The 13,834-nt window shown below is 43.0% G+C and overlaps 1 protein-coding gene across 9 annotated transcripts in view; it reads left to right on the top strand.

The window, feature by feature from the left end:
* Positions 1-453: 453 nt before the first annotated feature.
* The window catches only part of dnm2a (dynamin 2a), a 31,440-nt gene continuing 18,059 nt past the window's right edge, over positions 454-13,834 (top strand). For 4 of the 9 annotated variants that reach the window (XM_031576183.2, XM_031576173.2, XM_031576153.2 and 1 more), the window contains exons 1-7: positions 454-768; positions 10,735-10,808; positions 10,984-11,133; positions 11,639-11,842; positions 12,389-12,487; positions 13,147-13,307; positions 13,651-13,793. In XM_031576183.2, coding sequence (XP_031432043.1) covers positions 608-768; positions 10,735-10,808; positions 10,984-11,133; positions 11,639-11,842; positions 12,389-12,487; positions 13,147-13,307; positions 13,651-13,793 — 992 coding nt within the window. In that variant the 5' untranslated portion in view covers positions 454-607. The remainder of the gene's footprint in view (positions 769-10,734; positions 10,809-10,983; positions 11,134-11,638; positions 11,843-12,388; positions 12,488-13,146; positions 13,308-13,650; positions 13,794-13,834) is intronic. The other 5 variants (XM_031576178.2, XM_031576161.2, XM_031576148.2 and 2 more) reach the window with 3 other exon arrangements.

The following is a 13,834-nucleotide window of genomic DNA, read 5'->3' as shown; positions in this document are numbered from 1 at the left end:
GACATTTTCGGTAAATCATTTCAATAACAGGTGCATGATAATCAGCATGATACATAGGAGAAAAAGTATGCAGGGGCTTAGCATTTCTAGGCTACTATATTGCTATATTGATTTGTATATTTTGCATTGCGAATAATGTTACGGCCAGTAGGTGCAGCCACTTCTTGACATCAGCAGCAGACGTTCAAGGTAAGTGACGTGTTGTCAGAATTAAACCCCATGAGAAATAAACAACCAAGCCAAGATGTCAATAGTTTGACTACCAAGCTAACCTAACGCTTGGATTATTTACGATACCTTGCAACTTTTAACAGCGTATTTGACACGGTGTAAAAGTTCGGTTAACAAGTATTTAGCCTTATAACTTCACAAAATAAAAAAAAAACGATCGTTTAAAAGTCAGACAATTTACACTGTTACTCAACGAAAAAGTAAAGGTCCTGGTATTAGCCAATCAAACGTATTGTGTTTTCCGTTCCGGTCAGGTGACTGGTCTTAACCAATCATTACTTAGAATTTGATCCTGGAAGTGGATCCTCTGGCCTTCCACCCATCGTCTACCGACCGCTTGCTAGCTTTGCGGAGAACGAACGAATCTAGTGAAACCATGGGGAATCGGGGGATGGAGGAATTGATCCCCCTGATCAATCAACTTCAGGATGCTTTCAGCTCAATCGGACAGAGTTGTAACTTGGACCTTCCCCAGATAGCCGTGGTCGGTGGACAGAGCGCTGGGAAAAGCTCTGTTTTGGAAAACTTCGTTGGCAGGTCAGTAGATCATACCACTGCCGGGAAGCTAGCAGCTAACTAACGTTAGCCAGCTAGGTAGCTAGTTATAAACACTTTTATACTAACAAAAGTTGTGTTTTCAATTGCGGTCCATCAGAATACCTATTTTGTTTTCATGGGTTTTCACAATCGTAACAAGGAAGGAGTAAGGTTTTGCCTCATATCGAATTTGCTACTGTTCGCCCAGACTCATTGAAATGGAAGCCCTGTCAGAGACAACCTAGATGTAGCGAGAATGAGAAATTTGTATGGCAGGCGACTGCTATTCTGAACAATGTTTTTTTTTTGTAAAACAATCAATTGAATACATGACGACATGCTGTGCTACGTTAACGTTACATCTTACGGCATGCGAAACGTTTGGGGGAATAGACGAAAATAGAAACGAAGCGGTTCAGACCTTATGTGATGGTTGGAGAATGACAACGGAGACGGAGACTAGCGTGACTTCTGGCACTTCTTAGCACTATGAGTCTATGTAGTGTGCTCCTAATGTAGTTACCTTTTTTTGTGATCAAATGCTCATTCTGTACGTGCCACAACAAGTTGTGTGTATCAGGATTGTCGTCTACTACCGTTCACGGCGTTGTTGCAGTAGTAGTCGTTCGGACACTTTTTATGTTCAGTATGAGTTTTGAGTGACTTGTTGTCATTGTGTAACAAGTGGAAGCCTTTCGTGAACACTACACAATTCACAACGTTGAACTTAAATTAGGTAGTACATATCTTTACTGCTATTTACATGACACCTGTTAAGTTAAGTCAGGAAGTGGGTTGCGTTTAACTGAAACTGGATTTTTATCCTTGAAGTATTGTTTGTGTTTCTGCAAAGACATGTCGACTGTGAATTCTACTGATAAGTTAGCCACTCGTTGGTCAGCTGGTACTTTCATGGTGATGCACTCAGCGCAGGTAAACTCAGGTGTGGACAGCTTTTGACTATTTATAACCTGCAGCCACGCCTAGACGAGCCATCAGGTCTTGCTTATATTCCTTGTGTCCTGCTTTTGAGATGGATTGAGAAGCATGGCTAATATGAGATGGAAGACAACATATTGTTGCCTCAGGCACTTCTGCAGATCAGACTTCCTGCAACCATTCTGTTAGGTTTTCATGTTTATTTTTAAATGTACTTAATATAATTAAGCTATGTTTCAAGTCCAAATCTTCTTAAAGCTTTCAATCCCAATTGACAGTAATTGACAGTTTTTAGTTTCAACTTGTAGTTTGAGTATGCCTACAATGCATTCTGAGTATTTGTCTGGAGTAATTTTAATGCATTTGCTTGCCATTTTTTTTCAGTCTTGAAAATGTAAACAATGCATTAAAACACATGGAAAAATAGACAATCAAGTTTTAGTAACTGCACAAGGATTTTGGTAAACTTTTTCATGTCTCCATAAAACACAAACATGTTCTCAAAATTACAGCATCAGACATATTTCAATAGATTTTATTTTTTTATGTAAACCTGACAACTGTGTAATAAGTCAAATGGCATGTAGTGTTTGTTTCATATGGGGTTGACCCTCTATCAGTCAGATAAAGTCTATTTGGTTTCAACACTAGCCTGTCAAGCAGGTTTACACATTCAGAACAACAACAAATCCCCTGAGTGTAGCATTTCCGACCTCTCTCTCTCTCTCCCTCCCACCCTCTATCTCTCTTCTTCCTCTTTCTTGCTGTGTTTCTCTCTATATATCTCTCTCGCTCCCTCCCTCTCACCTCCCTGCCCCTTACTCTTTATGGTTCCCATACAGGCATAGGAACACAGAAATCCTTTGTTAACACACTCACATATAAGCCAACATGTTAAGTGCAAAGTCCTCTCTCATAGCAGTCAAGCACATAGCCAACTTGTATGGCCAACATTAAGGAACTGCTGAAAGGTGCAGCAGGACAGAGGTCACTTTCAACAGACTGTCTGCATTGCATGATGTTGGCCTCAGCAGCTTGACGTTGCGGAAGCACAAAAGGAAGGTGCTAGAAGTCAGGCACGGGCGTTCACACTATCTGAAGGTAGTTGCGGATTGCTGTGATTTTTTTTTTTTGTGTGTGTTTGTTTGTCAATGCCTTGTTTTGCAGCTTTTGTCACCTTTAATCTTTTGTATATGGGAAGACCTTGACACCCAAGCTGATATGCTGATATTTTCATTATGGAATGAAATGAAACGGAATGCCTGGAATGGTTTTCCATATTTTTTTATTTATTTTTACTTTATTTATTTAACTGGGACAGTATGCATTAATGAACATAATTATAAATATTGCATTTAAATTGTAAATATAAAATTTAACCAAAAAGGTTAATTTTCAACTGTAGTCTCTGGCCAAATTTTACAGTAGACTCCCAAAGAATAAAAGCAAATCAAAACAAACAAAAACCGCACACCACAACGGACTTCACATGCCATTACAGTAGCTGGAGAGGCAAGAGACAAATTCACAGACAGACATTAACAAGGTGGTGGCAGGAAAAAGGAAGTGTGCTGACAGATTTGACTTGATGCCCAATTTTTGAGAACTAAATCACTTGTATGTGATGAGTTTTCTGAAATGTGTTGGAGTAGAGTTCTGTTCTTGTGAAGACAGACTGACTAAAGGCACTTCTGCTATAATGCAGTACCCACTTGTAACTCCTCTCGTGATCCAATCTGAGTTTGTTCTTGTGCTGACAAAATCTCTGAGTGGTGATGGGTTGATTTTGAAGTTAAGACATACATTTACATTCTTAATCAGGTTTTAGGAGGTTACATTTTCTTAGAATTGCACAATTATTATTTTGTGTCTGTCTGTTTATACAAAGACTGTAACAGTTTCAATGTAATCTGGTTAGCCTGTGACCAGCTCGTCAGACAGTAGATCATGTGAGAAAGAAAAATGCAAATATGTACAAAGTGGCTTGGCAATGGATATGAAATTTCTTATCAATCTGAACATGACTAGATTTAATTTGATTTTAACTTTTTTTTTTACTTGAGCCCTGAAGTTGAGGTTGGAATCTATTAAGATTCCAAGGTATTTACATTCTTTTACAACCTGTAGCTTTTCTCAGTATATTCATTTTTATTGGTAAAGAACATGACGATAGTTTTAGACACATTTGCAGACAACACTAATTGAGCCATGTTGTAACCTTGACCATGGAGTTTGTAAGTTTGGCAGCGAGTTCTGTTTTCATGTGTGTACAGTACGGTGTCATCAGCATACATATGGATATTAACCTCAGGACAAGAAGAAAGCAGGTCACCAATATATAAACTAAATAGGATTGGGCCCAGTATAGATCCCTGTGGGACACCAATGAACTAGCATCTGAGTGGTGGATACTTATAAAGAGTAATTGAGATTGGTTGGAGAGGTAGGATTCTACCAATTTAAGGTTATCGACAGAAAGGTTAAAGTTAGATAGAAGAACTCTCTTATTCACAGTATCAAATGCTTTCCTGAGATCGAGAAACAACGCACCGACAACGCCACACTTATCCGTGATTTTACTTTTTCTATTAAGAAACAGTTGGCCTTTTCAGTTGAGTAATTGGTAGGGGCTCAGGTGGTGGATAATTTGCTCAGCTACCCATTATAGGTAGGATACTGATGGCCCTGTAATAACAGGTAGATTGGGGATCCCCAGGTTAAGGAATTGAAGTGACAAGAGCAGACCAGGGCACCTGGTAACTTTCCCTGAGTTATCAAAGGGGGTTAATTATTCTGTTATGATTCTGTTCTCAGGTTCATAACCTACCATCAGTCTAGATGTGTATGACAGCCCTGTGGATTCATGTTTATTGGTGGGATAGTGGGAATGGGTGGGCCTTGTGCTGTGGTTCCCTGTGTTAGACTCACAACGTTCCTCCCCTGCCATTGGCTTGTGTGGCATTTGGTAGGAGCCCTTTCAAAAAAGTAAGAAAACGTGGCTATACCTGTCTGCCCCAACTCTCCTTCTTGGAGTCTTACATGACCCAATGTGATGTTACCTCACAATGGCAGCTAAGGATTTCATGTTGAATATTTAAACAACCAAGTGAAAGCAAACGGTTCTTTTTTTAAAGACAGGGTTTCCTTGGCGGCTGTCTTTTGTCAAAGTAAGTAGGTTTGTTGTAAGCGAGGTTGTTCTCAGCAAGGCAGTTGAACAGGCTCCCAGTGCTCCTAGATGCTGCACAGTTATTTATGTGCAGCAGGGATTGATTGAGTTTGCCTGACATGGAGTGCTGTGCCCAGAGTGTGATTGAGTTTACACTGGGTGGCTGTTATTCTCTGGAGCCATAAAAAGAGAGGTTGTCCTGCGAGAGCAAAACACATCTCAGGATTTAATCTAATAGAATCGTGACTCAGCAACGAGGCATCACATATGTACCCCAAATGGGTGTGTCCACTGTGTGTGTATGTATGCATGTGTGTGTGTGTGTGTGTGCGCGTGAGATAGAGAGGGGGAGAGTGATAGAGAGTGAGTGAGTTGGGGCAAAAACAGGTGCTGCCAGATTTTCCTGCTCTTTTGAAAGGCCTCCTATCAACCGTCACACCACCCAACTGCGTGGAGGAGTGTCGTGTGTCTAAGACAAGGAACCACAAGGCCCACCCATTCTCACTATCCCACCAATGGAGAAGACACCCACAGGGCTATTATCCACATCTGGATTGGTGGAAGATCATTTACCTGAGAACAGAATGTCTATATCTCTCAATCTTTCTATTTAACCATGAAAAAAATGCGCAAATAAACAATGGCACTTGTTTTTTCCCCCTTCTTTCTCTTGAGCCCTCTTTGTGTCCTTTTATTGTCCCACCCCTGTGTTCAAATAGCTGCACTCTAATAAGCAAAAAATACGCTAAATGCCATTAGCATGTGCTTCTAGCATGGCTCCAGGGCAATCACTGCCATTAGGCAGGCCACCAGGCCGTCACAGAGCAGTCAGGACTAACGACCTCCAGATTGCCTGGAATTGCATTGCTCTGAATTGTGTTTTTTTTTTTTTTGTGAACAATAATGATTGATTGAAAAGCGCTGGTGCCTCCCCACTTTGCTGGGTGGTTTGGGAGCTGTCACAATCTTAGGCAGAATAGAATTTGATGGTCTGCTGAGATCCAAACACACACTCACTCAAACTGATCTGGAGAGCGAGAGACTGGCTTAGTCCGGCTGTGTTTTATTGTTCATGTCTGTATCATCACTCACATCATCTGTAGCTAGGGCTGAGCGATATGGACCAAAATCATATTCCGGTATGTTTAGGCTGAATACTGATACACAATATATATATAATAGGTATTTTCTGTGAAGTGGGCTAAATGTTCAGTTGTTAGTCAAAGCCACATGTGAGCTGTCACAGGCACTTTTATTCAAACAGACTGTGATCAAAATAAAATACAAAGACAGGGTTTCCTTCCTTTTTTGAAAATATATAGATGCAAAAAATGTAAATAAAAATGTATATAAACTAAATAGATATTATTATTAATAATATGTATTATATAAAAATATAATACGAATAGTGCATATAGGTTTTGATTTCACATTACATTATTACATTTCACAAACTGACTTATTATAAGCATTTACATTATATGCATACTATGATTATGATTTGGGGAAATTATAGGCTATATATTTATTTGCTGAAGTGTCAGGGGGAAGCAAAGGCTGCTCTAAAATTTACTAAATGCACTCACGAGAGGGCAAAGAAAATCTCTTGACAGTTCCACCAAGTGATATAGTATACCGTGAAAAACCTATATAACCATAACCCTGTGTGATTATAATCTGCCATCAAAGACGTATACCTTTATTCACCTACCCCGACAGAATTTGCAGTGGGCAAAACACCACAATTGCTTTTGTTATGTCAGCAGATAATATGCCAGTACTAAACCGTACTATAGCCTACAATAAACACCACTGCAAGTGCCTTGGACGAAACCACAGATTTATTTCATAATCATAAAGATATTTGAACAGGTAGGATAATTGCCTTCTGTCTTTCTGAGAAGTGCATTCATTTAGAAAGGCCCTGACTGAAGTTGGCTTACAACCCATGTTGGCTAACAGTTAGCTAATCAGACCTGCCGCTGGTGCCTAAGTTGACAATGTTTTGAGCTGAATTGTACAGTACATTAGGATAATTGCTTTCTGTCTAAGTTGACAATGTTTTGAGCTGAATTGTACAGTAATGTTAATGGTTCACGGACGTGGCTGTACTCATACTGTTTTCTGGCTAGCTAAACATGTACTGTAACACCAAATGGAACCTCCACTTTCTCATATTAAGGACTGGCAGAGGTAACAGCGGTGCTATGTAAGAATGTGAAAATTTACCAAAATAGTTATATAGAAACATATATTTAGTGTCTACCTACTTTATTGACAAGGGTCACTCTGAAGTAGTCTTTAGGTGTATGAATGTAAGTCAATACCATTAATAACTCTAACTTTCTTGGAAACATTCCGGCCTTCTGTGGCCGTTACAGTAAAATATAGAGCTGGCGTTGTTGGCCTCTATGGGGCCTAGACAGACATCTGCAGACAAAGCGGGAGTCTGACGGCGGGGTTGTGCAGAGAATGTGAGAGAGGAGGAAGAGGAACAAACACTAGCACAGCTTTACAGAGGAAATTAGTTATGTAACCGTTGATATTTTGTTACAAATCTTACTGGCGCTTATATTTTATTTTATTGCAAAAAAGTGAATTCATAACTATTGTATAGTTGTATATTGCAAAAGTAATGTATGGCTGTCACAAACTCCCGACGCACACCTGGCCTTGGCTCACGGCACACCGCTTGGGAACCAATGATGTAACGCAACATCAAACTATATCAGTAGAAACTGGATTATCTCCTATATCCTATATCTCGTTTGAAAATATACCAGCATACCTAATAAAGTTGGATCACCCAGCCCTATCTGTAGCCATCAGGGGTGAAGTCATTTTTTTTTCTGACTGCTGCCGTGTGTGGTTCTGCTTCCTTTTTTCTTTGCAGCAGACTTCTGAGGAAACTGCTGCCACTTCAAAGATAGGCAGGGGGAAAAACCAAGCATTTTATCTGTTGCCTTTGTGACACCCACCATCACCCGCAGACACTAAACATTACAGCAGTCCCACGTCCAAGCTTACTTACTCCGACAAAGCCCTGGCCCTGGCCTGTCACGGTTAGGATAGGAGAGCGGCAACATGGCTGACCAGTGTCGAAGGCGAACTAACTAGATACTCTCGATTCCCACCCTAGAATAAAATCTTTTCATGCAGTGTTGGCATTAGTTCCACTTTTTACCACTGTGAGATCAACTTAGGCTTTTCAAGATTGTGTGTGTGTGTGTGTGTGTGTGTGTCCCAGACTGCTGGTCTTTTCTTCTGCATAATATATGATTTGATACACAATCTGCTCTGCCTCTTTCATCATTTACAACACATTAATAATGGACGTCGGCCCACCTGCCCCCTTCTCTCCGGGAGACTGTAAGACCGTCTGTGTGTTTGCAGGGGAAGCCTCACACTCTAGACAGCCTCTTTTTCCTTGAGATCCTAGCTTGTAGCATCCTTCATGGTTGTATTGTTTTTCACAATGATCGCTTTATTTGGGGGGGATTTCAAGTATTTTGGCTTTAACTGTCTGCATGCGCTCACTGTTAGTCACTGCCTGTCAATGTGTGAGGGCCTTCCGCTTGTTTTGGATCTCTGATTCTTTCCTCACTTTAAGTGATCCTCACAAATAGGATCCTGGCGTTGGTGAGCATTAGGAAGCTACTGAAGTATTGGATTGGGTGGCTGCAGTGCGATTGGCGTGTATGCTTAGGAGAATGACTGTATCCCATCATGCCTCACATCTGTCCCGGGCATTTTGGCATTAGCCTCGGCCATTTAGCATTGGCTAGCCTCTTTCCGTTTGAACCACAATGGTGCCAAGGAGCTGTGTGAATCACAGAGCTCGGATCACGTGAGCCACCCTGAGTCCAGATACCATCTGAAGCAGGATATATGCTCTCACGAGTCAGAGCGAACCTTTGGCCTTTGAGACATTACACCCCAATCCTTATCACTGAGAAACACAGAGAGGCACACAGATAGAAATGGCACTTTATATAACTGCTTAACCCTACTTCTAATTTTAAGAAACATAAAGGCATATGGGTAGAATATACAGTAAGACACATCATAAGCCTTTAGTTCTGATTGGAATCTCTCTCAACTCTCTACCTGCACCTGCCCCCACCTAGGCAAGAATCCACTTGACTACCCCCATAGTTGTTATCCGCCAGTGTCAACAATACTGCCAGCCAAAAACCAGCGCCGTAACAGATTAATGTTTAACAAGTCAAACACTGCTCATAGAGCTTTCCTTTCTTTTTCCTGTTCTCTCTCTCTCTCTCTCTTTCTTTTTTTCCCCTCCCCCACTGTTGTTTACAACATGATGCCCAACGCCAACGCTCCATAAAAGTGGCCCATTGGAAATCCTTGAAGGCCATTGTTGGATTATCACAGACCCAACCCAACGTTTGTCACGATAGACTTTCTGTTTCTTCTCTGAGCGCCTCTGAGTCACTGGCGGAAGTAAAAAGCCCTGAGGAGACGCCAGGCTTTGCCCCGTCCCCTGTGGCAGGCCTCAATCTGGTCCTCCATCACTGGGGCAGCACATGTCAAATGCCCCAGCAGCTTCATTTACTGCCCAACTCCACCCTCCTCACATCCCCACAGCAGGCTGCTGTATGTGGGGCAGAGGATCTTGGCCCAGTGGGTCTGGTCTGATGTGATCTGGGATAAGCTTATGTCCTTTTGAATATATTTGTATGTGTATGCATCTCCATGTGTGTACATGTGTGTGTGTGTGTGTACTTGTGTACTTGTGTGCATGTGCATGAGGTTCATCTCGGTGTGTGTATGCATGTATGCGTGTGTGTGTGTGTGTGTGAGTGAGCAGAAGCTCTGATTGACACCAGATGTAGAGCACGCTCCAGCTCAGTGCAGTTAGGCTGCATGGTCCCTCTGGATGCTGTGCTGTGCTGTGCTGTGCTGTGCTGTGCTGTGCTGTGCTGTGCTGTGCTGTGCTGTGCTGTGCTGTGCTGTGCTGTGCTGTGCTGGGGAAGGACCAGAGTAGGGTCTGTTCAGTGTCTCTGAGTCCGTGCCTGTCACTCACTCTGCATGATGGGTGGGGTCTGGGGCCGTCATAGTTGTGGTCGGGGCTGTGAACAAAGGCACACAAGCAGTGTTTTGTAATTACTCACACTCACTCGCTCACTGGAGAGAGAGACCAATGAGAGTTTTTGCTTGTCAGCGGAGTGTTGTCCCCGTTGTACAAAACCACTGTGGTGATTATCACAGGACCAGCTGCGGAGAGCATTCCTGGTGTTGGAATAGTCATACAAATTATTGGGGGGAAAAAATCAATGCTTGCTTTATTACTGGGTAGGTAAAGTTTTGCCAGAACCAATATTTTTGAAAGCTAATGCAACAATATACCACATCCACATATGTTCTGTTAATTAGAAGTAACTCATCTGATCTGATCAATATCCCTGATGTCAGAGAACGCTGCATGCTTATGTAATGCACACACTCACACACACTCGCACACACGCACACACAGACACACACTTTAAAATTCAACTGCAAATAGCTCTTTCGTATGTAGGTTAAGCGGTTGGGAAAAGTAAGTCCTTCCATGTGCTGAGTAAGTGTTTCAGAATGTACCGCTGCAGACAGGAGTGGGTATGAGACGTTAGCCTACAGCAGCCCAGGGGAGCAGCCCCGAATGGACCAGCAGGAAAGGCTTGTCTGAGAGAGGACGCCCAGAGGAGACTGTGACCCTGGCCTAACCAGTTAAACAGGCCACAGTCAATAGTCTGCCTGGGCGTCGGAAAGGGTGTGCAAAAAATGTGAATGGTCAAACTTGTAATTTAATTCTCTGTTCACTTATTTTCTTTCTTTCTTTTCCCTTTTTTCTGTCTCTTCAGGGACTTTCTTCCCCGAGGGTCAGGTATCGTCACACGCAGGCCTCTTGTTCTGCAGCTGGTCAACAACAAAGCAGGTGAGTAGCGGCCCTCTGCCAGACCAGATTGATTGCACTGATAAAACAAAATGTTCTTTGAAGAAAATAGGATCCAAGGCAGTGTTATCCTTATGAGTTTTTGTTTTGACCTGTTCTGCACAAGCTATATCTGACCCTATGTCTGACCCTTGTGTGTGTGTGACTGTGTCTACAGAGTATGCAGAGTTCTTGCACTGTAAGGGTAAAAAGTTTGTGGACTTTGACGAGGTGCGGCAGGAGATCGAGGCAGAGACGGACCGCATCACAGGCTCCAACAAGGGCATCTCTTCAATCCCTATTAACCTCAAAGTCTTCTCCCCTAATGGTAACTTACCTATAAACAGATACATACATATACACTCAAACACACTTACTCTATTTCTCTCTCTCACACAAACATGCACGCACACACGCACGCACGCATGCAAAGACATACACAGACATACACAAAGACATACACAAGTACAGACTCCCAATCCATTTCTCTCCTACAGTCACACTCAAACACACACTGCCCAAACAGCACACCTCAGAGTGTGATTCCTCAGGTGCCTTTGTGTTGTAAACATAGAGAGACGCCCGCACTGATACAACTCAATCAGGGAGCTAACGCTGTATGTGCCTCCACACTTTGTACACAGCGAGATGTACACATGCACAGGGCGGTATCAAAGCACAGGCCTGTGCTTACACACACACACACACACACACACACACACACACACACACACATCGTGATAACAGCTTAATTGAAAATGTCACATGCTTGCTTTCTTTCTTTCTTTCTTTCTCTCTCTCCCTCTCTCTCTTGCTCGCTCTCTCCTTCTCAGTATTGAATCTGACCCTTATTGACCTGCCGGGGATGACGAAGGTCGCGGTGGGGGACCAGCCCCACGACATCGAATTCCAGATCAGGGACATGCTGATGCAGTTTATCACCAAGGAGACCTGCCTCATCCTGGCCGTCACGCCCGCCAACACCGACCTGGCCAACTCCGACGCTCTCAAGATTGCCAAGGAGGTTGACCCACAGGGTAGGACCCAGAGGAGCGAGAGGAGGCTGCTACTGGGCACTCCAAGCCTGCCTCTTAGTCAAATAGCAGAATACATGTACAGACTGATTACAAAAAGAAAAAAGTGTTTGCCCAAACTCTAATGTCGTTGAACATGCTCTTGGATCACACTGACATTCCAGGAAGCGGGCTGTGCAGAGAACACTGTGTCTGAAAGGCCTTGTGAATGAAATGAATACATAAGAAAATAAGAACAAATAATAGAGAGACTAGAGATTATTTTCAGCGCATCGGTAATACAACAAAAAACAACATATTCACCCATGCAGATATATTTATTGCTAATAATGCCAGGTAGATTGTGTGGTACGTTTGCCGTAAACGAATGGAGTGTACAATCAATTCTACCATAAACACTCTCCTATGTGGTCCGTCGTATGTATTCTATAAACTGGTCATGGAGGAAGGTCTCGGTACATATACCTACATGTTCAGGGCAGCTGTATTGGAGGGGGTCAGGAGTCATCAGGAGTGGGTGAGCGCTCACAGTATCGATCTGTTCCCCAGGCCTGCGCACCATTGGCGTCATTACCAAGCTGGATCTGATGGATGAAGGGACAGACGCCAGAGATATTCTGGAAAACAAACTGCTGCCTCTGCGTAGAGGTAAGTACACACACACACACACACACACACACACACACACACACACACACACACACACACACACTCACAAACTACAGTGTTTTGCCCCATGGAATTTATGCCTGCCGTTCTTGTCCTTGTGCATGCAAAAAAAACGCAAACAAATTTCACTGGGCCGTGGTGTCATTTTGGCTAGTCACGCACCTCCTAAATGGCACAGAACTCATGGGATTACTGCAACAGGTGTGCAAACGTTCTTTTCTTTTACTAACGTAACAGTCTTGCCCGATAGATACCTGAGGGTCAAAACTTTGCATATGGGCTATGCCAAAACATAACCTTTTTTCCTGATTGAAAAACCCCCACTGTTCCCTAAAGCAGTTGAGACTGTCTTTGGTTACCATAACAAGTTACATTACCCTACAGTAAGGTTAATAGTTTTGCTGTAAGACACCAGAAACCTGTAGGACTTGTCCAGTTTAATCCACACATGCAAACTGTCATGTCATATAGCCAAGGCTATTCCACCAAGCTCTATTTGGCCTCTTTTTATTGCTTCTTCCAGCAGGTAATCCACAAATGAATACGGCTGATACAGTTAACGGTCATGTATATTCCACTGTGCTCCAATTCAGCGCATTTTACGTGTGTGTGTGTGTGTGTGTGTGTGTGTCTCACAGGCTACATTGGGGTAGTGAACCGCAGTCAGAAGGACATCGACGGCAAGAAGGACATCAAAGTTGCGCTGGCCGCCGAGAGGAAGTTCTTCCTGTCTCACCCCAGTTACAGACACATTGCAGAGCGCATGGGCACCCCACACCTGCAGAAGACCCTCAATCAGGTGTGCTGTCTCTCTCTCTCAGTCACACTCTGCCCTCTGGACAAAGAGGCTTTTGAACGTCCCTTTTCCACTGCTTACCACTCACTACTTACACGACATTACATGTAATTTATTGACTTATTCAAAGCCATATATATATATATGTACTGTATGTATATGTATATGTATATGTGTATAGCAGGTAAGGTTCACATTTCATCAGTGTGTGTGCTCCCTGGGAAACAAACTTTGACCTTGGTGTTTTTCAACACCTGGCTCTGCCGGCTGAACCACAGCAATTGTCGTCTTTTGCTGTCTTGTTGTCTGTCAGCTCGTTTTTGATCTCCTTTATTCCCCATAACAGCAATTGACCAACCACATCCGGGACACACTGCCTGGCCTGCGCAGTAAGCTGCAGTCTCAGCTTCTCTCCCTGGAGAAGGAGGTGGAAGAGTATAAGAACTACAGACCAGACGACCCCACCCGCAAGACCAAGGCCCTCCTCCAGTGAGTACGCCCACACTGGGTGGAGATCAAGGGGGGGAGGG

This window comes from Clupea harengus, chromosome 1 (assembly GCF_900700415.2).
Source record: "Clupea harengus chromosome 1, Ch_v2.0.2, whole genome shotgun sequence".
Taxonomy (NCBI): domain Eukaryota; kingdom Metazoa; phylum Chordata; class Actinopteri; order Clupeiformes; family Clupeidae; genus Clupea; species Clupea harengus.
The sequence above is the reverse complement of the archived record's forward strand: the minus strand, read 5'-3'. Positions and strand labels throughout refer to the sequence as shown.